Consider the following 25,323-nt stretch of genomic DNA (forward strand, 5'->3'; position numbering starts at 1 on the left):
TTTTATATATTTTATATATATTTTATATATTTATATTTTTTTGTTTTGTTTTTGTTTTTTTCTAGGCAAAATTCAAAAACACGACCCTCTTCACCTGGTGCACTGAAGCAGCGTCCTCCATCTCCTCAGCCCACAACGTCCAAACCTCCACCCATCCAGAAACCAGCTCTCACTCCAACAGGGCCCCCCACCCTGAGAAAAAGAGATTCAAAATCTAAGGATTTGTGCCCTGTACAACCTGTGGCTGCCCCATCCCCAGAATCCAGCAAAGCCAAGGAGAAAGATGGTAAGCGAAGAACTGTGCTTCTGAATAACCCCTTTTATACTTACATAGTTTAGTAGCATTAGTGGAAAGTATGTCTATTCAGATAAAAAAAAATGCTGATAACCAACAACATGTTTGTGAGTTGGAATACATTGTCATTTAAGATGTATACAGGTACAATTTAAAACGGTGTTGATTCCACAACAGGAGTTGAAATACTGTTTGTTTTCATTCCCCGAGCACACAAGAGGGAGTGAGGTGGCACAGCTCAGTTTGCCGTAAATCTCAAAGGAGCAGGAGGCCTATTAACCCCCATCTGCACAGATACTTCCTGTTTCAGACTTAAGAGCTCCCACATGTGCCACCATCTGGTCAGAGTGGTGCTTTGCAAGTGATTGTGACTTCATTTGTACACCCAGGGCCCTGTACTAGGTAGTTTAACTTATTCTGGATATGTTTTCTTTCTGGGCATTTTACCATAGAGATCTACTTTGACAGAAAGTGATCCAGTTTTCGCAGTACCAGTAAAACAGGGTTGCCTCACTAACTCTCCAGTCCGTCTTTGTAGTACAGGGCCCTGACCTTAAGTTCTCATAATAAACCAGCAACACATGTTACAAAATGTTGTGACTTTGTAATTAAACCCTCCAGGTTTCAGTCTTCCATTTTAAACATGCTAAACATTTTTTTGTTTTGTTTTTTAACTATAGACACAAAAGGTGCAACAGGCACTAACTCTGCAGCTGAAGCTGCCAAGATCTTGGCCGAGAACCGCAGGCTAATGCGGGAGCAGAAGGAGAAGGAGGAGCAGCTGAGGATACAGAGGGAGGAAGAGGAGAGGTAAACTAAGTTAAATCCATATATTCTTTAATATCAATTTGTAACTACACACGCACACAGCTACAAACATTTTCCTTTTTTTTTTCTCAGAGTCAGATTAGAAGAAGAGAAGCGATTAGCAGAGGAGGCCCGACTGAAACGCCTTGAGGAGGAGAAGCTGCTTGCGGAAGAGCGGAGGATCAGAGAGGAGGAAGAGGCTCGTCAGGCTGAAGAAGAGAGAGTGAGGGCGGCTGCAGAGGAAGCACAGAGACAGGCCGAGCTCCAGAAAGAGAAGGAGGAGGCAGAGGCCCGGGCCCTGGAGGATGCCAAGAGAGTTCAAGAGGAGAGGGAGCGCGTCATGCAACAAAACCAGCAGGAGCGCATGGAAAGGAAGAAGGTATGAAGTAACATGAAGTAACAGTAAGAGCACTTTGTCACAGCTTCAGATCTCTAAACATGCTGATGTGTTTCCCCAGAGGATTGAAGAAATAATGAAGAGGACTAGGAAAGGAGATCAGAGCGACTCTAAGGTTAGTCCACTTTATTCAGTTTTTGTATGAAGTGTTCAGTGTTATCACAAAATATTTTTTTTAAAGTGCTTGGTATACTCGTAAAATGCTTGTTACAAGTATGTTTGTAAGTAATTTGAGGGCTCGGTTTAACATCGTCCTTCGTCACTGTAGAAAGATGAAGATAAAGACATAAATGGAGATGTAGAAGATGTAGAAGTCCAAGACCAGGATCTGGACCAGGACCAAGACCAGGACCAGGACTGTGAATCTAATGGTAGGTTAAGGTGTATATATTAACTGAGCACATACACTATTATAAATGATTATGTTTTTTGTGGTATAGCAGACACCAGTGAGGCTTTAGCAGAAGATGAAAAAGTGGTGTGTGACTTGTCTTCTGGAGAGCCCACACCTGAAGAACCTGTGTGCAGCGTGAATGGAAGCCCAGAGACAGAAGACAAGGAGAATAGCAACGGTCTGAGCACAGAGGAGCTTCCACCTGAAGGGTATGACATCAGTATGACAGTCCTACTAATGCATTTAAAATGTGAACATTAAAATTTTGGTTGTTGACTTGTCATTTTTGGCAATTACTATTGACGCTATTCATCATCGGAGCATTGTTTGTTTTTTTTGTGTACAATCAGAACAAATTCATTGTGAATTAAAAATTTGTTATTTACTCTCTTCTCCTCCAGCCTTTTGCCCAACACACGTGTTGTGGAAGGCTCAGAATTTGTGAACGAGCAGAACTCAGCTATGGTCATCTCCGGTCTCAATGGAAAGTCTAACCAATGGAGCTTCGAGGGCCTCATTGACCTTAATGGTCACAACAGCCGTCCCCTCATGGATGCAGAGGACTGTAATCAGGACTGTAATCAGGTTTTACTGGACTGTGGTGGGACCCCTGATGGGAACAGGGTTATATTTGAAGACAAAACTACTCCTGTAAACACAATTCATTCTTCTAATCAGCCCATTGAAGCACTGTCAAGTGAGTGTCCACCTCTCTCCTGCACCAACTAACTGTAATTTAGATCATTTTTCATAGATACTGTATTTGACCCTCATCCAGATGTACTCCCTCAAAATATGTAAATGAAATCCTTTGCCAGTTGATAGCAGCTTCCTCTGGCTCCATGTCTAACCCACATGAGTTCAAGGAGAAACACAGATTGCCACATGTGCTAAATGTGGACCCAAAATGTGGAGGAAAGCTCTGTCAGTATCTGTACAAACACTTCAGGGAAATTCCATTTAAATGAAAGAGACCAAGTTTCAGGCTCCAAGTCTCATCCTTTTTCCACTGTTTGGTTCAGAAGGACTAAATTCCTTTTCTATGTGATGTCCAAGTTTAATTATATTTTATAATAATTTTCTTTGTCGGGGTACATTAATGTAACTTATTAATTTTGCTGTATTTGTAATTATAGTTATTTCATTTGTTTAATACCATTATAGAATACACATTTATCATTTGTGTACTGGGGCAATATAAACTAGAAGGTTTGATAAATGTACTGTAACCTGAGTGAAGGTGGGCTGCAGCCCTCCCCAGTTTAGCATGTGATCTGTGAATTACTTGACCAGCTGTTTTCTGCAGCAACCAGACATATGGCCTTATTGTTTTTTCATTTTCCAATATTTAAACGTGTTCATTATTCTATTGTTTGGGTTGTTTAAGCTTCATATGCACCACACTGTACCATCTGCTTAGAGCAGACCCACTATTCACTCACAATTCATAGCTTTCCAGAATTTTTTCTTGTGATTCCTCTTTTGGCCACCAGAGGCTCCAGCAGCACAACTGTTACAAACCAGTGACTATAGAAAGCTCAGTGAAGGTGTTTGGTCAGTGAAGTTTTCAGTAGGGCTTATGGTCCTTTTAGGTTTTATGTGTTTGTATAGACGTATGTTTACTAACCGAATCACTGTACATTTTATAGAACTGAATTTCCGCTTGTTTAAAGTGAACATTTTAAAGCTATAAAGCACAATTTCCTCTTTAGGTGAGGTCCACTAGTTTCACATTGTTACAAAGCTGGACGCTTAATAACAGTGTCCAGACAAAATGACACATCATCAGGTTGTGTGTGTGTTATACTCAAGAAATACCAGTTCTTTAGCTGCTACTAGTAAAATGCATTTCAGCCATTTAAAATATAACAGATGGAGGCCGATGGTATATGGAAATGCAAGTCTACATATTTAAATGTTATTGAATTGTGTATAGTCAGTATTAGGCCCATGGAGCCGTATTGGTAATGGAAGGATTAGACATGTGAAGTTGTGGAAAGTTTATGTCAGAAGGTAAGGTAGCTCTGGACTAAGGCCCTGTGTTGGGGCATTCAGGAAACTTTTGTCAGCCATATACCCCCAGTTGTTGTGAAAATGTTTGCTTGTTATAGCAGGGCTACTGGTAACACTTGATAGGTGTGGACCTAGATTTCTGCCTTTTGCGCCGCTTTTCTGACTTAAGATTTTAGCCTTGAAAAATGAGCTGAGAGAATGTTCAGTAGGATGTCTTTAGTTAAAAAAAACCCCAAAACAACTGTGTCCTTATACCAGCCCGTTTCAATTTCTATTTAAAATTAAAACTGAAACATGAACTTGCACCATTGTTTTTCCCAAGCCCTTCTTAAGGTTGTTCCCGGAGACACTCTAAAATGCTGCTTGAACAGATATTGTATATACTCCCAGCCTGCTGCTTATTAGGGACCTATACTCATAAATGCTATGACTCCTTTCTCTCAATATTACACAAGAACTGTGTCTTAAGATTATTTTTAATATAATATAGTTAACAAAAAATTTGTCTTCACCTCAGCCTCGACAATCAGTCCACTCAAGGAGGGCACCTTTGAGTCTCCATACCCCGCCCTGTCTGTTCAGAGGTTAATTTGTACTGTAAATATGTTATTGAAAACATTGGAACTGTTAACAATAAAGACTTACAAATTAGTACTTTGCCATTTCTTTATTTTTGGAGAGAAACATCTGAACATTTGATTTAATCCTTTACGGCATGGTAACATTCAGAGGCAGTGATTCTTTATAGCTGGCATGCTTAAATTGCTGTAGCATAGCATCTGCTCTCTAGCTTTGGTTTCATTTGCAATCTGGATAGACAAAATTAATACACTGCAAAATATTCTATTTACATAATGTATACATATGCTTCAAGCTACTGAGTTCTGTCTAAATATGCCAGTCTACATTTAATAAAGCAAGACTACCATTGCCATCTGCATGATCAGGGCTATGGTCAGATTTACAGTTTCTTTGCACAGTCGGGACAGTAGATGTGGTCGCCGTTGATGACAAAGCGCTTATTGGCCAGAGAAAGGCAGCACTTCTTGCAGTTGAAGCAGTGCTCATGCCAGGCGTAGCCCTCATAGTTGACCACGTTTGTGCCATGGCCGAAACCTACATTTTAAAACAGTATTGTTAACACAGTTATTTTATAAACACACTTGTCTTGTGTTGAGACAGATGTAAACTATGTAGAATGGGAATGGACAAGATCTACGGTTTTGAAGATGCTCTGATATTGATTTTCCCAGCTTTTTTATAATTGCAAAATAGTTGTCTTGGACACTTGGATGATTAGCACAGGAGCTCCACAGTGGTGTGTACTCTCTCCTCTGCTATTTTCAACACATTTTGGACGGCATGAGTCTGCCTGCAAAAGGGAAGTGACCGGCTGGTGTCCTGGTGCTCAACCCCCTGCCCCTCTTCCCCTCTCCGCAGCCTCTTATCTCTCCAGGACCTGTATATCTCTGGGTCTAACTCTTCTCACGGGTTGCACTGTTATCACCATAATGTTTATTTTGTATTTAGATTGGGTCAGATTTATATATTGATTTTGTATTTGACACAATACAAGCTAATTATACTTTTATTATATATAATTAAATATTATGTAGTTACATGTGGTTTCAGCCGTCCACTGGTCTCACCTGTTATTGGGTTCTTGCAACCATGGCATTTCTTGGCCACATCTGTCTTGTAGCAGTCGACACAGTAAACATGGTTGTCATGAGAGGTGAAGCGAGTCCCTGCCAGGGGCTTACTGCAGGTGCTGCACTTGAAACACTCTGAATGCCAGGGCTGGTCCTGATAGCTGATGCCTCCAGAGGTGATGGGCTGTGGAAACAGAGAGTCCTCTTGTACCACTAATCCACTGGCAAATGATTTTATTGGCTGGTGAGCAGTTTTGGTCTGTGTACCTGCTTGCAGTGGTAGCACTTCTTGGCAAACTTCTTGTCATGGCATGGAGCACAGTAGATATCATCTCCTTTAGCCAAGAAGCTCTGCGTGCGGATTGGCTGCTTACATTCAAAACAAGTGAAACACTCCTCATGCCACACTTTGTTCTTGTACTCCACATTCTGGGATCCTGAAACACACATTTATATTAAGTACTAACTGGTGGCATCAAAAGCATAATATTTAGCAGAGGAATCTACTCTGTTCATCCACTTAGCATCCATGGCTGCAGCATGTTACCTGGCATGACCACCTTGTAGCAGCCCTGGCAGCGGTTGCCATCCTCCCGTGAGCTGCACTTGCCACACATGATCTTGCCATCGTCTCGGGCGCAGAAGGGCTCATTGGCCAGGGGCTTGTAGCACTTGGCACAGCGGAAGCAATCCTCGTGCCAGTGGCGGTTTTTATGGTGCAACTCCTGGAAGTGAAATATAATGTTAAGAGTAAAATCCACTAAGTCTGACTTAATTAAACTGGTGTGAAGTCAGGCTCTGGGCCAAAGTTCAGAGAAACGATGTGGGGATCCAAGACAGGCAGATTGAGTGGGAATGAAAGTGCTTACAAACCCCTTTTTAGACTAATTATGCATCTTACTCAGCTAAAAAGTCAGGTACAATACTTTCATTGTAAGAAACTCCCTCTTCCTTGTAATGAAATGCAGGTGAATGCTGTAAATGAGGTAAGTGACTGGACCTTGGCGTCAGCTCCGATGGCACGTTTGCACTCAGCGCAGGTGTTGGCACAGAGCTTGTCAAAACACTTGGTGCACACGTGCTTGTCCTCCTTCTTCACATACTTCTTTCCGTGCAGGTTGTCTCTGCAATAGTAGCAGTCAAAGCGGTCTGTCATGGTGGCGCTCACGTAGTGCCTCGGGCCTGTACAACAACAGAGTTTGATTTGCATTTATGAATGAAAATCAGCAGACATAATATGGAAATGTCATCAGAAAAAAGATGATGGGCAAGATGAGTGTGTCTTGCCCATGAACATATCAGCAGTATGAACTTGTGGGAGCGGGGAATGAATTCCTAACCAGTAAGAAAACACGCAAACTGAACCAACAGTAGCTCAGTTCGTAGAGTGTTTCTCCACTGATCCAAAGGTTGGTGGTTCGAATCCTGCTCTTGACATAAACATCCTTTGGTAGAGCGGTCAGATCCATTGCTCCACAGGTTGATGGTACAATTCCAGCTCCCAGAGATGACAACTGTTAGTGTGTTCTTGGGCAAGACACTTAACCCATCTTGCCCCCAGTGTCTGTGTACTTTGGTGTGTGGGTGGGTGGGTGAGTGGTTCCTTGATTTTTAAGAGCTTTGAGTGCCTTGAAGGTGTAAAAACACTATATAAATATGTGACTATTTACCATATAAAACAGTGTCCAATTCAATTTCAGTTTTGTGTTGGATGATAGTGGTTTGAGAGTTACAAAGTTTAGCAAATTTCCAGTATTTCAGAGGAACAGGACCAATTGTTTTAAGAAAAAACTCTCTCCACGCTAGTAACCCTAACTATGTTTAAAAGTGCCCTTTCTCAAATAATATAATTCATGAACACATATTTTTCCTCTTAGAAAAAACAAAGATACATCATCTGCATCAGCATACTGCACAGATGAGGTATGTGTGAGTGGAGTAAAGTGCACTCCTGAGCCTGTTGTCTGCACGCTTCCAGCTTGAGTGACTTTTATCAAGCCCTCCCTGGAAAAGCTTAGGTCTTATTTATAGACTTGTATCTGGTGTTATTCCCCCACACAAAGAGCAGACCTCAGACCTGCCGACACTGTCCAACGCAGAATGATGTCCACATATTTTGGAGATTCACTTTATTACAAGTCCGTCTAAACACTGCGATGTGGATTGCCTTGGTTTGCGCATTCATCAACATTCCTGCGGTCCCATTGGAGTGGCCTGAGTGGTTTCCTGGAACTACTCTAACGTCTTATCAATGTTATGGCTGAAAAATGTTCACACTGGAACATTTTCAAACGGGTCAGCCAGATATTACATAACCAAATATGTGAAATTAGTCGTTAGAATGATCATTTTTTTTGGAGTTAATCAATAAATAATGTGAAAATTAATTAATGTTTCTGATAAACCATATCAGTTTGAATCGAGTGCTGTTTTGTTTAGGTTGCTCTGACCCTCTGTGACACTTTTAAACTTGCTTTACTCTGATATCATGGTTCAAATCAGGTTCAGAAGCTTATGTCTATGAATACAGTGTGAGCAAAAATTCCTTTATGGCTCTGTCCCAACCTATTTGAAATATGACAGCCATCAAATTCACCATTGAGTAATTACATTCTATACTTATACCGTTTAGATTCTAGTAAATTGTGCTTTTTTAGAAACACAACCATAAGGGAGCTATTTCCAAGCGCTGCTATTTTGGAGAGCTGTACACAGGTCTTATCTGCAGCTGTGCATCAGGGATACAAACTGGGCCACACAATAACCCACTCAGACTTGGTCCAACTTTGTCCATCCATCAATCCTCACACCCAATATTATCCCGCAGCCTCTATTTAAAGTCCAGTGACCTTCCAGAGTCAATGGTAAATGGGCAGAGGAGCAGTGGGAGTATGCATCTATTGTGGTTCGATGAGATGTACGTAAAGCTTTTGTTATGACAGCTGCCCCCCGCTCAAACAGCTGTGGTATGTGCCGACATTCTGCTCTTTATGGACAGGACTAAACCACTTTAGCCCCACCGGGAAGTCCAACTGGAAGATGCAAAGGTCAGAGGCGGACCAGTTATGGAGGTGAGTCACGGCTATGGAAGAGATGGGATTAATTTGCGCCATGGGAAGACTCGGAGCAGCCAGCGAAGTTACTTGGTCTACAACTGGACAACTAATGGCAACGGGGCGATAATAACAACAACAGCAGGGGTGGGATTAAGATGAATGACTTTTTATAGAAGCTTGTTCTAAAAGTGACACTGTGTTTGGTACACCGCTGAAGTACAATAGGGCTTCTGAACGAGGGGCTTGACCTCATTTGACTCTGGATCACGTACCAGCAGTAAGATATTGCTGAGAAGATGACATGTACTGTGTGTGACTTTTATTTTGCTGTTTGCAGTTTGACACACAGGCCATATTTAAATTATATATTTCAGTATAGGACAAGCACAGCCCTGGTATAAAACAAAAGTTGATTAGTTTGTTATAATCAGTGGTGGAAGAAGTATTCAGTTTTGTACAGATACCAGATTAAAAAAAAAAAAAAAAAAAAAAAAAAAAACTCAAGTACAAGTATCACCTGAAAAATTGACTTAAGAAAAGTATTAAAGTACCTTTTTTAAAATATACTTAAAGAGTAAAAAGTAAAAGTATTTCGTGCCGATTTTGAGATCTAATAAATCTTCAAATGTAGTGATTTTAATGAAGATTTGTGCTGAATTTTGTTCAGCTGAAACTATTGAATTTATATTTTTTTGAAACTGTTTTTCTTTATATATAAAAGAAATATAACGTGCTACTGTTACTTTTCAATCTTGTTCAAAATGTAGTGGTTAGGAAGTACAGATACTGCTCTCGAATGTAAAGTAAAAGTAAAAAGCATCCACTTAAGCACAGACACCTAAACTTTGCACTTTACTACTTGTACTTTGTTACGTTCCACCACTTTTTATAATGATAATCAAGAGAACAGAGCTAGCGAGTAGGGAGTAGAGTCTAGAAACACACTTTTTGTTCTTATTTTTATATTGCTGAATCTATTTTTCAGTGTTTACTTCACGAACATAAAATTTTAACACAAAATAGCCTTGTGTATTCTCCACAGTCCAAATCTTGCTCTAAACCATGTACTTTTGCTAACACAGGACTGTGGATTAAAAAGGCCCAAGCTGATCCTCGATTAGACAAGACAGAATCTCAATCTTATCGTCCACGTGCACAGGTTCAGGTGATTTTGAGTAGAAGTGGTTGTAATATGGTCATTTTTGGGTTCTTCTGACCAACACCAGCTGGGAGTTCAACATTAATTTTGCAATAACATCAAACACCTTTAAAAAAAACACTATATATGCACTAACCGCCACAATGACAGAGGCCAAATGTTCAAAAACACAATATAATTCACTCATAAAAAACACAAAATGGCTGGTACCTGAGTGTCTGTAGAAAGTCATGGTTGCTTTGGTCTGGTGGTCTATACGCAGAATAACACAGTAGCATCCACAGAGGGTAAAAGCTGGAGGCGTAACACGGGCGGTGGTCTATATACCCTTCTGTGACCCTACCCTCACAGCTCTCTGCTCCTTTTTAGGTTTCACGTATGACATTAAAGTGGACAGGATGGGGGACTGTGTGCATTAAGTCCACGTTGAATACCACCGCAGTAACATCAGCAGTAAAAATACCAGAATGATAAATCCACAGGGGGAAACAGACACCCCCACCACCATCATGTGAATAATATTGTTCTGATCCTGTACAAATGACTACACTGTGCTGTTATCACTGGATCATGTAGTCCACTCTCCTCTGCCTATCTACGCTGGTATGTATGTTTTATATTCATTACATAAACTATAGGCAGGTCGTTTAGATTTAGAGGAAGCAGACTTATTTCAGTGGAACAGTGTATTTTTTCTATGGCTTTTGAAAATACCTCATAAGATTTCTTACATAATCATCCAATGGGATTTTTTGGAGCTTTTCTTTGCCTTTTCTTTCAATAATAAGACAATGTTAAGAACAGACCATATTAAAAGCATCTGTTGACTTTTAATTGCAAGAAATTGATGAGGCGTCCACTGTCTGTAGCTGAAAAGGGCATCTGGTTATTAACAGTTTGATTTAGTGCACATATTATGTTGGTCCTGTTATACTCTGTCACACAATTATTGCAAACCCACGAGCTCTAAGTAATGGCTGTAATGGCCGGGTGGGCTGGCACTGGAAAAGCTTCCAGCTGATAAACTGCTCCAGACCTTTTGTAAACATTCTGACGGGAACATCTTTGTTTTACTGAAGCATAATGTGCTACTTAGACTATAAATAGTAGCATAAATGGCAACAAGTACTGTTTGTGTTTTGTATTTGTGATTAAAGATCACTGTAATGTAACTTTTCTGGTAGAGGGCACCACCATCTGCTCTTTAATAACATTTTATATTGTGACAAATCTATAATGACACTGTTTTAAGTACTTAGTGAAGTGAACTTTTTTTTCCTGAACTGAAAGTGACCACCATCTTGTCCTGTCCAAATACTTTTAAAAAACTTTCTGATCAGAATTCATCAGTTTTAGATGAAGTACTCAATTTTGTTACTTAAGTAAAAGTACAGAGATAAAAAGTTACTCCGGTAAAAGTAAAAGTATCACATGAAAAAAATCTACTTCAGTAAAAGTATTTAACTAACTGTTTAAAAATGTACTTTAAGAGTAAAAAGTAAAAGTATTTCGTGCAGATTTTGAGATAAATCTAATAAATCTTCAAATGTAGTGATTTTAATAAAGATTTGTGCCGAATTTTGTTCAACTGAAACTATTGAATCGATTGTTTTTTCTTATTCTAACTAAAGTATTTCACACAAGTGTTGTCAGTTTGTTAAAGCGCACATTAAACTAATCCATCTTGCATTCATTCACTCATAATAGTGTTTGCTTTGCTCAAATGTACCTTGAAGTACATCAGTTCTTATGGTGTGTGGGCTCGCCTCTCCACAGATCTGACCTGTAATTGGCCTGGTGGTGTCCCCTGATGGTCTCCAAGTTTAGGTAAGTTTAATGAACCCAATACAAGCAGTAATATCTCCATGTCGACAAGCAAGGGACAGACCCTCCACTGACAGTTACATAGTGCCGCTTTAAAGTGAACACGTGTTAAATACTCTGAATACTCAAAATAATGATATATAATGTGTCTAGCATGGGCTGTATTTTATCAGTAGTGACAGTTTTACTTTATAAAGTACTTTACCAAGCTGCATGTTTACAGTGTTTGCTCGCATTCAGACAGCAGCCATGTACACACATAACAATGTACTATCACCTGTCGCCTCTTAGTGGAAACAGGAAGTCTCTGAGTACTGCTAAAATAATAGAGCTTATTAATCCGTGTAGGAACAAGCTGCCAGTCTCAGCCGCCCAGGGGAAATGCTGGGACTGAACATGGAGATCTGTGGATAGAGATCTGGCAGTTACACAGGGATGGGTGTGACCGCCAGCCCAGAACACAGGGCTGAAAGGTCAGGAGAGCAGCTCTGTCAACACCGTTACACTGCCCATCATTAGGGGGATTGGATTTTCTTGGGACCAGTGCTTTGTGTTAATCTGTGGCCAAGATAATGAGTCATAAAGCTGCGCAGATACATTTATAGAGTGAAACGTGTCAGATGAAAGTCAATGATTGGCACTCACAAACAATGCCGCACAAGGACTGAAAGGTGTGTAGACTCTAGGCCTGCAAATGTAATCCCAATCATAACGAAACTGCTGTTTGAATTTGAGACTGATTGGACTTAAGCTTCATCATAATCTCCTCCACAAACAGTAAAATCTCCTGTCTTATTCCGCATTACGCTGCTAACCCTGTAGCTTAGATCTCTACAAACACGTTCTGAAATGAAAGCTTTTTCTTGGTTTGTAAATTCATATTACACATTTTTTTGTCAATACAACTGTTTAAAATGTGAATTTGAACAAAATCTATCATTAAAACATTGAACATTTGGTGGATCAGATATCGGCTTCCAAGACATCAGTTCAGCCGATATCCCATTTTGTTCTATCTATATTTAAATAATCATTGTAATAAGACGATTTACCGGCCAGTGTTGGAATTTTAAGATCTCCTTGGATGAGCTTTTTGTCCCATTGACAGAATAAAATGTTTCTTTTGCCATGGCTCATACCTGGATGAGTGGGGGATTACGCAGACCAGCTGTTCTGGAGTTACTTTAAATCAGGCGTGTCCAAACTTTTCTCATTAAGGGCCACATATAAAAACACAGACAAAGCTAAGAGCCGATTGAGGGACATAGACAGGTCGCGAATACGGTGAATACTTCAAATCTGCGTTGTTATTACAAGTTAGACTGAACCACTAGACCTTTATTCATGCTCACATCCTCAGTGGGACACATTATATACTTGACATAGGCTTGTTAAAGTAGATTTTCAGGAAAAGTATTGTTTAAAGTAATACGGGCCAATTCACCTAGAAACTTGATGACCAAGGAAAATTGATGTCAGGGCCACATTTGGCCCCCGGGCCACAGTTTGGGCATGCCTGATTTAAATGGTACTTTTTTATACAACACTTTTCTACCTTCACGGCACTCAAAGTACTTAACATCAAGGAAACACTCACCCATTCACACACCGGTGTACGCACACACTGACATAACAGTTATAAAACACGTTTGGATCATTTTTACCATACGCTGATTGTGTTTAAATTAAATTAATTGTATTTTCAGTCCCTAGTATCGGTTGATATCGAACATCGGCAGACACTTAAAGCCAAAGTATTGACATCAGTATCTGAACAGAAAAAGTTGGATTAAAAAAAACAATTGCTATACTCATCAGAAAACTCTCTAATTCGATATTTTTCCCGACCCGCTCAGCCCTAGTGGATTGTTGTAAGTATGTGGACCAGAATCCATTTAACCCAAGTTTGAGTGAATCCAGCTTTTAACATCTCGCTCCCCACTTGTGCTATCAAGCCACATTGCCTATTTAGGAGGCGTCCGCTGGGCCTCGGAAATCACATGTGTTTCTTCAGCTCACTCATCTCCACCATTCCCCTCTCCCTTTGTCGCGTCGCTCCATTTAGGAGGATAAAAGACATGTTCAAACTGTCAGCTGGCACCACACTCCCACGAGAAACAAACTGACACAAAACCTACTTACGAAATACAACATTCCCAAGACATACAAGTAATCTATTATTGTGTGAAGTGACTTATTGCATTGTCAAGGGATTTTACAGGGTGCTAGTGATGTCATTGTTTGGCTAGACAGATGACCACAATCTCCAGGTTTCCATGGTGACCTCATGGTTTTGGCTTGGCCCTGGTCCACGGAGAAGGGAGGAGATCGTGTACACAAGCAGATGTGTTTTAAAGGTGAACAGTTTAACCCCAAATGCTGCGGATCACAGAACCTGTACTTCATAAAGGGCAGATCAAGATTATGTGGTTATTTGGTTTCAACTTTCAACTTTTAATTCAGACCTGAATGTGAATGTTGTTTTATTTGGCTGTTTATTTCTCTTTATTTCAGAGCTTCAGAGCTTCTAGAGGAGTGGTCATGTGTTAGACAAGGAGAATGAATGTGAAGTAAGGAGTTCACTGCTTCTGTGCTGCCAGTAACTGTGAATAATGATTTAATCATGATGTTTATGTAACAGTAAAATGTCATATTGTGACATATATAATGTCATATTATGACATATATAATGTCATATTGTGACATATATAATGTCATATTATGACATATATAATGTCATATTATGACATATATAATGTCATATTATGACATATATAATGTCATATTGTGACATATATAATGTCATATTATGACATATATAATGTCATATTGTGACATATATAATGTCATATTATGACATATATAATGTCATATTATGACATATATAATGTCATATTGTGACATATATAATGTCATATTATGACATATATAATGTCATATTATGACATATATAATGTCATATTGTGACATATATAATGTCATATTATGACATATATAATGTCATATTGTGACATCCCTGTAATCTCTAATGATGCTGTTTTAAGGTACTTAAAAAAGAAAAAAAAAAAAAAAAACTAAACTAAAACTATGGAGTGAACCTTTTTCCTGAACTGAAAGTGACCACCATCTTGTCCTGTCCAAATACTTTTTAAAACTTTCTGATCAGAATTCATCAGTTTTGGATGAAGTACAATAAAGGCTAATCTAATCTACTCAATTTTGTTACTTAATTAAAAGTACAGATACAGAGCTAAAAAGTTACTCAAGTAAAAGTAAAAGTATCACATGAAAAAAAATCTAGTTAAATAAAAGTATTTAAGTACTTGTTGTACTTTAAGGGTAAAAGGTAAAAGTATTTCACACAAAAGAAAAATGATTAAAGTCTTAAATGTAGTTATAAAGATTTAAAAATGAAATATATTTTGTTTAACACTAAAAATACGAATCAATGTCTCATATTTTTGCACGTTTATTTTTGTTTTGCTCAAAGCCGAAGCCTGAACTCAAAAACTTTAGTCAGGATATTTCCATGAACATGGTAAAAATAACCCGTCAAATTATATGAAAAGTATTTTTTTACTTTTTAGTCCTGTCAAAAATGTAGTGCAGTAGAAAGTACAGATACTGCTCTCAAATGTAGTAAAGTAAAAGTATTACAGTGGATAAAAGTACCCACTGTAAAATGTACTTAAGTACAGTACAGATACATAAAGATTGTACTTAAGTGCAGTACTTGATCCTCTCATTATGTTGCCTCTTGTACTGTCTCTCCAGTTTCTGGTTTATCCCTGAAGCGATAAATGATATGTTTGCTTCTGTTTGAGAGTGACATCAACTGCATGAGGTCATATCCTGCAGTGTTTTGTAACTAGGACTACTGTACAAAAAAAAATAGGGCTTACATTATGGCATACAATTAATGATTAGCACACACACACACCCCCACACACACGCACGCACAGCTTCAGCTTCAGCTTCAGCTAAAGTAATCTAATATTGTCTCATCTGAATGTGGCAGACAGTTGTGGTTAGAACTAGGCTGTACCTACTTGTCTCTTTAGAGCTTTACCTGGAAAGTGTCACAATCTGGCATTAAACTTCATCTCCATGAAGAAAAATAGTAGGTCAAGTTACAGCTCAGATCTGTGGAGAGGCGACCCTGCTCACAATATTTGTATATGTTTTGTTTTTGTTTTTTTTCTTTAATAAAAACACCTATAATCACATAAAATGCCTGATATCCAAAGGCGTAGTGTCTCCTACTGAACATTCCAGGCAAAGCTAAAAGGAGACAAGTAGGTGACACACCCTCCACTTGAAAAGTTGCACATTTCACCTTTAAGTTATGACTAAAATATGATTGTTTCATGTGATTTTGACTTTGTTCCATACTAATCTACCCAGAAACTCAGAATGTTTGAAATATAATATAAAGTATAAAGCATATAAAGTATAAAGTATAAAGTATAAAGTATAGAGTATAAAGTATAAAGCATAGAGTATAAAGTATAAAATATAAAGTATAGAGTATAAAGTATAAAGTATAAAGCATATAAAGTATAAAGTATAAAGTATAAAGCATATAAAGTATAAAGTATAAAGTATAGAGTATAAAGTATAAAGTATAAAGCATATAAAGTATAAAGTATAAAGTATAGAGTATAAAGTATAAAGTATAAAGTATAAAGTATAAAGTATAAAGTATAAAGCAAATAAAGTATAAAGTATAAAGTATAAAGTATAGAGTATAGAGTATAAAGTATAGAGTATAAAGTATAAAGTATAAAGTATAAAGTATAGAGTATAAAGTATAAAGTATAAAGTATAAAGTATAAAGTATAAAGTATAAAGTATAGAGTATAAAGTATAAAGTATAAAGTATAGAGTATAAAGTATAAAGTATAAAGTATAAAGTATAAAGTATAAAGTATAAAGTATAGAGTATAGAGTATAAAGTATAAAGTATAAAGTATAAAGTATAAAGTATAGAGTATAGAGTATAAAGTATAAAGTATAAAGTATAAAGTATAAAGCACATTTAAAGCTCTTTTCGCATTGTGTCTTGCAGGATTCCGTAGCTGGACTCACCTCTTGGAGCAGATGTGTCTGTGCGCACTGTGCGTCTCCTCCTGAAGCTTTGAAGCGCGCGCTGGAGCGACTGCGCTGCTTTAAAAGACACAGAGAGAAGAGAGAGGAAAGAAGAGAGGAGAGAGGAGAGGGAGAAGTCTGTGCACCAAGCCAAACCTCTTAAGACCTCATAAACAATTACCTCAACCAGGAATTTATAAGCAACCTAAAAGACTTCTCTCCGCACTCGAGGCTATTGAGGAAATAAGGACAAACTATAAAACATGGTGTAAGTTTGCCACAGCGTCATTCTTCTCCTTGTTTGGTAAAAAAATGAAATCGCACCTAGATGAGTCATGATGAGCAAATTCACTACAATATGAAGCAGCCTCCCGTCAGATTACCTTTAGATTACCTTTAGATTAACTTTAGATTACCTCCAGACTCACTCAAACACTGGGACCTCCTGGGGTTTTCTTCAATGAAACTGTCTAACCTGCCTCATTTAACACACATTAGATGTGTTCATGCTCAGGTCAAACACACATCTGTGTCAACACTGTCAGGGATTTTCAATGCTTCTATGAAAAGACAGAAAATAACCTACTTGAATGTGGAAGGTAACAAAGTACAAGCAGTAAAGTACTGTACTTAAGTAGAACTTTTAGGGATCTGTACTTTACTTAAGCACATTTTACTTTTACTTCACTACTATTTAAGAGCAGTATCTGTACTTTCTACTCCACTACATTTTTGAACTGGAACAAAAAGGACAAAGTACTTGTCATATGATTTGAGGAGTTATTTTTGTCATGTTTGTGGTAATATTCTGACTAAAGTTTTTGAATTCAAGCTTCGGCTTTGAGCAAAACAAAAAATAAATACATAAAATTCATAAGAAAAATAAATAAGAAATCAATTATTGCTACATTTAACACAAATGAAGAATACTTGTGTGAAATACTTTTAAGTTTTACATTTTTGAAACAGTTACTTAAATACTTTTACTTAAGTAGATTTTTGCATGTGATACTTTTACTTGAGTAACTTTTTACCTCTGTATCTGTACTTTTACTTAAGTAATAACATTGAGTACTTCATCCAGTGCTGATAAAGTGCCACCACACTACTGCTCTTCAGGTGAGTGAACAGGGCGGGGTCTGTCGTCCCAGGCTAAGGGTCTGAGGTTATTTCATTTCAGTGTTAGAACTAAAAAGAAAATGTAGAAAAGGAATAATCCTTGTCCCTCTTTTGTTTGTGCTGCAGCTATTTAGACCCCTGTCCCACTCATGTAGAGAATGTCCCACTTTTTCATTGAAGCTGCATAAAAACTGACATTTACCTTAACAACATGATTTTTTTTCCTCACCAAGAAATCTACACTTGTTGTAACATACTGCACCTGTGTGTGTGTGTGTGTGTGTGTGCATGCGTGCACAAAAGAGACGACAGTTCCAGTGCAGGTTTAATCAAAAGCACAGGCTTCTGTTTATTGACTGCTGCACACACACAAACATGTGAGTAAATATGTACACATATGTAAACAGTCACAACCAGTGACACAGAGGGGGCACAGCACAAGCCCCTCCCTCTCCCACACAGATACTTCAGCATGGACTCACTCACATACAAAGATAACTGCAGTACAGGTATACTGTCTGAAACACCAAGCACAGCAGGCCTCTTTGGTCAGCTACTTCAGACGAATGTTAGCAAATATAAATATGTGGTGTGAAATTGTGCACACAACTGTACTTGAATTACTTTGAGTTATATACTTATGTAATGAAAAAAACAGATGAGGCTACAGCCCTGTCTTGTTCTCTGGGACAAAAGCATTTACACAGCCTTTTCGCAAGCATAACACAGTCAAATTACCTTAAATGTAATTATGGCTTTATGAAACACTGATCATTTAGAAAGTAACTTAAAGCAAAGCAACAGGAGTATGTTTTATACATATTAAAAAAAAGAGGTATGTACAATAAACATTAAGACAATTAAACAGAAAAATAACATTCTTTGAAGATGAGTGCAAATAATCAAGCCTTACATTTCCCGAGCTTTAGCGCTTCTTTTGATAAATTAAAAAGAAAGAAAGGTAAAAAATAATTTCCTGGGGAATGTTTTAGTCTAGAGTGAGCCTGATAAAACACGTCAACTTCTGCACAGCAGAAGATAATCCGTGTCTAGCCCACTACACGCGCTCACAATGTCACTCTTGTTTTTACATACAGCACACCACAGTGTTCACTAGGGCCACTGTGGTACTTTTGTTTCCTGGCTCCTGTCTGCATCAACACTGTGTTACCATAGAGACGTCCTATCAACGTTTCCTGTTCATCCGGCAACAACAGCTGCTACTGAGTGTCCAAATGAGATCACAGCCTTTCCCGTTTTTACACAGTACCTTTTCGTGGTAATACTTTATTCTTGTTCACATGTAAACCTAAAATTAAAGAGCAGAAATAAGTATTTCTTAAAGAGATAGTCACTGTACCGCTCTACAAAGGGCTTTTTGCTCAGAGTCAGCATTCAAAATTTTGTTTGATTACTATGTTCACAGCTCTCTGTAGAAAATTCTGTATAAACAATTACATTGTATTTTATTCCAAAACTATGTCATTTTTAACCTGTCTACATCTTAACACATTCCACATTACTTTGGGGAGTGAAGTAGAAAATGAAAAAGTAAAATCTATTTTGGCTACAAATATTACAGATGATTAGGAATAATATGAAGTACTTCTGCATTCACATTTGACAATATTGACAAACAAATGCAGAATGGAAATGGCACTCTTTTTCGTATTTTTTGAATCCTAACGACATGCTTTTGTTCTGCCGCAGGCTTCATCTGTTTAAAAATAAAGTGTCTTTTCCCTCGCTATGTCACAGTCAAAGGTCATTGGGAGAGACTCACATTTCCTGATACGCTGCCTCACATTTGTATATCCTATTATTTACAGCAAAGTAACAGCAAAACACCACTGAGTATATTGCTATGTAGACAATGGTGTGTTCATATTTAAGAAATAAGGAGAATTACCCTAAACTGGCTTGGGTATGAGTTGCCAAGATAAACTACAATTCCCAGGCACTTGATTGTAACCAAACGTACAGTAAAGTCATTGACTGGGTCAGCAAAGGCAACATTCAACATCTGAAAACAGAAGAGCCCAGGCTCCCAGTTTTCATACTCAAGCATCCTCAGCATGCATATCAAAGATATAGTACTCTTATAATATACTGTACAGAAAGAAATCAGCTAGTGGCTGGTATTTGCATTTGCACACTAACACATGCAGCTGAACCTTTATGTAATGCTACAGTAATGTGACCGATACCAACGCCCAAAGAGTAGCCAACTGGGAATAAATGCCAAAACCATAAATATAGTAAATTAATATAAATGCCACATGGAATACATGAAATGAGCAGGACAAGAATGAGGTAGAGAGACAGAAAACTGCTGCCAAAAAATTTGGTAAAGTTGTGGAAATGTAAAAGAAAAGTAAGAAAAAGTGCTAATGGTATAGAAGTTGGAAGAGTGAGAAGTCAGGTACTGTTTGCTAGAGGACACTGGCCTCTTTAGGGCGGCCTTTTTAAATTCAAAAGTGAGGGTCCTTGAGCGGGGGTTCAGAGTCGTCCATGGGCAGTACCAGCCGAGTGCCCCTCATCACCACCTCATTGTCTCCATAGGCCAGCTCACGGTCCAGGTCATCAGACATCATTCCACTGGCAAACCCAGCGCTGCTCGTGTGCACTCCTGAAGCGTCTGTGTTGACTGTGATGTCGCCATAGGCCAGGTTAATATCATCTGTGAGGATCAGGTCAGAGTCATCATCCTTCAGTTGTCCCTCGTTCTAAAAGGAAAAGAACAATGTTGCCATCAAGATTTTTTTCAAATATGTGAATATCACATATTTCATATATTATACAAAAGTCAGACCTCATAAGCTTGAGGACTGGTGAGGAAGCGTGCCAAGGGACCACAGCAGGGGGGCAGCGTGGCTGTGAGAGGGGGCCCACTGTGAGTCAAGATAGGCTTCAGATAACTGAGGAGGTGAGTGTCAAGGACATGTCCAGAGTCAAAGTAGATATTGATATAAAAACATAAGCAAAGCTAATTATAACACTGACTTACTCAATTATGTATACTACATGCCCATAAGCTAATAGGATTATAGTATGAAAGTACAGAGCTTAGATCAATACAAGTCTGTAAAGTCTGTGCTCCCTCTGCTGTTTATAAATGCAAACTACACTAGGTGTATACAAAAAACAGGCATTACTTATTCAGTCAATGGCAAAGGATACTTATGGTCAAAGTTGTACCAGATCCTAAAAAGCCAAGCACTCTCCTGTTTGGTACTTCTTCTCTCTGGACCCTCGGCTATACTCATCTGAAAAGAAAAGGAGAGGAGAGAATGAGTTCCTGTGCGTAATATGTTAGTAATAATATTTACACTACTCTATCACTTACGGAGTTATCCTGGTCAGAATCTACACCCACTCTGAAAAAAATAAAGTTTCAATGTCACCATTTTCATGTAGGAGACAAAAGGCATGAACATAACATGTAAAAACAGACACATTTCACATTAACAAATGGAAAACTTACCGAATGCGCTGGCAAGACAACATCTGAGTGGTGCCTCCTCCACAAATCCAAACAGTGAAAAACACTATGAGCAGTGTAGTGGAGAACATCATCTGTCGAGCGTATGTGGCCGTGTCCCTGATGGACAGAGCAAACGTCATGGCTCCTCGCAGGCCTGAAATCACATTTAGTTACAACAGATCCATTGTTCTGTGACATATATGTGGCAAAAGAAAAAAAAGACTCACCTGCAAACATCATCATGTGCTGAAAGTTGGATCTGATCTTATGACGTCTGCCCAGATTAAGCAGCAAAGATAGTGGGTAGATGTTAGCAGCTCTTCCCAGGAACACAGCCAACTGAGAGACGCAGTGGTTAAAGGAAACGCCACAAAACTGTGTGTTCTAATACAAGAAAGTGAAGCTGATCTACTGCATAGTAAAGGATACAAAAGCTCCAACGATGAACATTGGATTGAAGACATGGTTGTGGAAGGTGAACAGGGTCAGACCCATGTAAGAGAAAATGAAGTTCTCTGCCAGGAAATTGAGTAACTCAAAAAGCTGCAACACAAAAGAGTCTGTTATTTTCACGTGTATATTTCACATGTGTGTGTTCAAATTCACTGCAAAGTCTAGCTAGACACGTGCAACAGGTTTTGCATTTTTCAAGCATGTCTGCTAGCCTTAGAAATGTTACGCATTTCTTCACAAATTGTTTTTAGTTTTTCTTCCCAGCTGACCTGCTTGGTCCTGTCCTGGGACTCAGGAGAGAGATTGTTGAAGGTGTAATGGGCCTGAGTGATCCCACAGAACAGCACAGCTACAACACCTGAAGAACAGACACAATAGTAACCTTCTGTCTGTGTGACAGTGTGGTGTGTAGGCTTTAAGTCTGTTACCTGTAAATCCACAGGCCTCGGCTAAAAGGAATGTACTCCAAGACATGAGGAAGAACAGGGCCGTCTCCAGCAGTTGGAAATCCCTCAGCTTTGTGAACTTTGTAACGTGCAAATGGGTGTCAAGGAGAACAACTTATTACATTATAATCACCATAAATATGAAGAAAAAAAAAACACAACAAAAATCCCAAAAGGATATAAGAGCTGTGACAATTCCAGTGGCCACTCCCAGAGAGAAAGATCCACTGAAGACTCCCAGAAACATCCCGAAAGATTTGAGCAGAGCCATCCCCTCAAAGGTATGGCTATTGTCGCCTGCTGGCTGATATGCTACTATGGATCTAAAAAATACACAGTGAGTATAGTAAATGACTTTAATGCAATTCAAACCTAATCAGTAATGAATTTGTAGCCTGTGTCCCCAGGCAATATCCCATAATGCCAAAGACTGCTCGGTTCACCTATTCAATTAGTTTGTCAGGTTGCCAATGCAGGGATAAGGTTATGTAGAGAAGAAAAGGTTATCCTTTCCTTAGCACAGGTTTAGTAAACATGTTTTAAGAGGCTATAACAATATACAAATACATCCACTTGGATCGGCTAGATTCAAAGCAGATTTTATGTTCAACTTTAACACCCAACATAAAATTTGTGGCAGGAAAAAAATGTTTTGTGAACTGAAACAAGCTGTTCAGCCGTTTGTCAAAATTTTAAGACCACAGCCTCTGAAAATCAGAATCTGTGCAGAAATCACTATTCAAAGATATATAACTTACGAAGAAAGGACAACAGCTACAGCATCATTGAGCACACTCTCTCCAAACAGTAACGCATAAAGATCTGCATCAACCTGCAGCTCATGGAAGATGGCCAGGACAGTCACTGCAAATGAGAGAACACTACTTACAAGTGTAATGTGTAGCTTCACAGCTAATTATTATTAACTTATTATACTCTCAAGGTGAAACTGTCTAGTTGCTCACAGTAGTTGGCCACTCACAAATGGTGCCACGAGAATAATTCGTAGTGACATAAAGTAGTATCTTAGCAGCATTTTTACCAGGGTCTGTGGCTGAGACAATGGCCCCAAAGAAGAGGCAGTCAGTAAAGAAGAACTCGCCCGCCAGGTGTCCAACATGCTTCATGAGTGTCACAGTGCCATACATCAGCAAACTAAAAGGAAATAAAAAGGTGGTGTGCATTATATTCTAAGGAACACATGAAGCAGCATGGATAAGAAAAGAAACAAATATGTTACCCAATGATGAATGCAGAAATTACTGTCCCCAAAAAGGCATATGCCAAAATGGATCCCATATTTCGAAAGAAGTGCCTCTAAAAAAAAGTACAACAATTCAGATGATTTCCAAATAACACAATGTAGCTATTTTATTTAGTTTAGCAAATTCCAAGTGCATTTATTTGATGAAAATGCTATACCCTTTTAAGACTGTAACCAGCGTGAAAAATGATTGGTGGAAGAAGAATATTGAAGAACACTTCAGGGTCAAAGGTCACCTTTGACACACAAAAAAACCAATAAAAGTCCAAATTAGATTATAACAACTATTAAAACAGAAATGACAACTTTATGCATCAATAACAAAACTGAGATGAAAGTTACCATTTTGAGATATTACATAAGTGGCATTACTGTTTTGTGTAAATGAAGTTTACCTTGTGCAGCATCTCATTCTCATTGTCTGACATATCATCCACTTTGTTGCCATTGGAAGTGATCACTCTTTTCAGAGTGTACTCATAGAACTTTCCGCTGACATTGATGAGGACAGTGGCAGGGCTGGCATTAACATTACAGTTCAAAATAACATTGGTACCATCTCGGGGCATATGGATGCCATACCGCAAGACCACACCAACCAGTAGCCCTGCAAGAAAGACAGCTATGCATGATTAAAGGGGGCAGTTTAATTCTTCATTCTTCAATTTCATGAGGACTGTCAGTCCTCATGAAAAGTCAGGACTGAGATGGGAAAGAAAACCTTTTGGTTCAGTTCCCCGGTTGACTGAAATCAGCTGCAGAATGAGCTGATCTCACTAATTTCTTTCAAATGTATGTTAAGAGACTTGGTGAGTATAGCTGTGTTGGAGGGAGATGTGTCAACTCATTTTATACATGATTTGTAAATGTGTTCCTTGTGTGCCAACGCCTCTTGATCAAGTCACTAAAACATATGTTCTAAATTTAAACTCTGCTATGATTTAACTTAGTCTGGGCATAAAATGCTCCAGAATCAGAACAGACCTGTATAATCCACTGGCTGAGTATGAGGGGCACAGGTACACACCTACAGAATGGATGCAGTCAATGAGTCAAACAGACAAAACTAAACTGAGAGTGACTACTCATAATATTGGTCATAAAGTGTCCCCAAAAGACACAACTCCTCTGATGTTTCTCAGGCTCTTACCATAAATCATGGCCAACCCAGTTTCATGGAGGAACCTGAAGCGGCGGTGTTTGAAGAGCCAGATGGTGAGGATAGTGAGGGTGAGGAGGAGGATGAAGATGAGCAGGTCTGCGCTGTCCTGTCTGTGGCTCTCCTCTGCCCTTTTCTCCGTAACGATGTTCTCCATGGCACTGTCCTCCTCCTCCTGAGGTGATGCTGCTCGACAAACACACACGCACACACAGAGGCTGACGAGCACGAGCAGCCACCGGGTCCCAATGGCCCTCCGTGCGCATCTGACAGTCACAGTAAAGCTCATACCTGCTGTACCGCGCTCACAAGCAGCGGTGCGCACAATAAAATCACTACTTTGGCCTCATACAACACGCCAACCGGGTAGCAGGAACAGACAGACGACAGCAACAGAGCAATCGATAACGACCCGGAAGAGCAATGCCATTTTCCAGAAATTGTATTTTAGATTTTTCAAAACAAAGCGAAATCCTATTTAACCAAGCAAAAATACAACAGAAAAAAATGCTAGGCTATCACAAAATGTAATACTTTAAATAATTAGATTTCATACTAGTAAATAATCTTCCAGAAACTGTTTAGATCTTTATATTCATTTTCGTCGACTTTTAATTTGAAATAATTGGTTTAAAAAATAATAAAAGTTACATAAAAACTGTAATTATGTATTGTAAAATTGTATACTATTGTTTTAAGGAACTTTAATTTGA

At 38.7% G+C, this 25,323-nt stretch overlaps 3 protein-coding genes and 1 long non-coding RNA gene across 22 annotated transcripts in view; 2 read left to right on the forward strand and 2 right to left on the reverse strand.

Annotated features, from left to right (window-relative positions):
• Window positions 1-4,558, forward strand: part of map7d3 (MAP7 domain containing 3) — an 18,318-nt gene extending 13,760 nt beyond the window's left edge. For 16 of the 17 annotated variants that reach the window (XM_033973824.2, XM_055224905.1, XM_055224906.1 and 13 more), the window contains 7 exons: window positions 66-286; window positions 976-1,105; window positions 1,196-1,481; window positions 1,561-1,614; window positions 1,768-1,870; window positions 1,940-2,102; window positions 2,295-4,558. In XM_033973824.2, the coding sequence (XP_033829715.1) occupies window positions 66-286; window positions 976-1,105; window positions 1,196-1,481; window positions 1,561-1,614; window positions 1,768-1,870; window positions 1,940-2,102; window positions 2,295-2,622 (1,285 nt within the window). In that variant the 3' untranslated portion in view covers window positions 2,623-4,558. The remainder of the gene's footprint in view (window positions 1-65; window positions 287-975; window positions 1,106-1,195; window positions 1,482-1,560; window positions 1,615-1,767; window positions 1,871-1,939; window positions 2,103-2,294) is intronic. The other variant, XM_055224904.1, reaches the window with a different exon arrangement.
• fhl1a (four and a half LIM domains 1a) lies at window positions 4,559-16,771 on the reverse strand. 2 transcript variants are annotated; one of them, XM_033973854.2, is made up of 6 exons: window positions 16,686-16,771; window positions 6,559-6,740; window positions 6,106-6,283; window positions 5,826-5,995; window positions 5,556-5,742; window positions 4,559-5,022 (listed from the first exon to the last, which is right to left on the reverse strand). In XM_033973854.2, the coding sequence occupies exons 2-6, from the start codon at window positions 6,712-6,714 to the stop codon at window positions 4,868-4,870; spliced, it is 846 nt and encodes a 281-aa protein (XP_033829745.1). In that variant the 5' UTR covers window positions 6,715-6,740; window positions 16,686-16,771; the 3' UTR covers window positions 4,559-4,867. The 2 variants fall into 2 exon arrangements, with proteins under 2 accessions (XP_033829745.1, XP_033829744.1); XM_033973853.2 differs by lacking the exon at window positions 16,686-16,771 and adding an exon at window positions 9,984-10,148.
• On the forward strand, window positions 10,212-12,392 carry LOC129456598 (uncharacterized). The gene is made up of 3 exons (XR_008648858.1): window positions 10,212-10,376; window positions 11,550-11,600; window positions 11,946-12,392. It is a non-coding gene; the product is annotated as an uncharacterized LOC129456598 (long non-coding RNA).
• Window positions 16,772-18,128: 1,357 nt separating the features above from the next.
• On the reverse strand, window positions 18,129-25,016 carry slc9a6a (solute carrier family 9 member A6a). Of its 2 annotated transcripts, none has more exons than XM_055224921.1 (16): window positions 24,602-25,016; window positions 23,847-24,058; window positions 23,610-23,687; window positions 23,428-23,504; window positions 23,230-23,342; window positions 22,946-23,051; window positions 22,369-22,510; window positions 22,170-22,275; window positions 22,011-22,099; window positions 21,718-21,831; window positions 21,516-21,627; window positions 21,289-21,442; window positions 21,151-21,181; window positions 20,985-21,070; window positions 20,617-20,722; window positions 18,129-20,530 (listed from the first exon to the last, which is right to left on the reverse strand). In XM_055224921.1, the coding sequence occupies exons 1-16, from the start codon at window positions 24,897-24,899 to the stop codon at window positions 20,276-20,278; spliced, it is 2,079 nt and encodes a 692-aa protein (XP_055080896.1). In that variant the 5' UTR covers window positions 24,900-25,016; the 3' UTR covers window positions 18,129-20,275. The 2 variants fall into 2 exon arrangements, with proteins under 2 accessions (XP_055080896.1, XP_055080897.1); XM_055224922.1 differs by having other exon boundaries at window positions 22,170-22,270; window positions 22,364-22,510; window positions 24,602-25,010.
• Window positions 25,017-25,323: the final 307 nt, after the last annotated feature.

This window comes from Periophthalmus magnuspinnatus, chromosome 10 (assembly GCF_009829125.3).
Source record: "Periophthalmus magnuspinnatus isolate fPerMag1 chromosome 10, fPerMag1.2.pri, whole genome shotgun sequence".
Classification (NCBI taxonomy): Eukaryota; Metazoa; Chordata; class Actinopteri; order Gobiiformes; family Gobiidae; genus Periophthalmus; species Periophthalmus magnuspinnatus.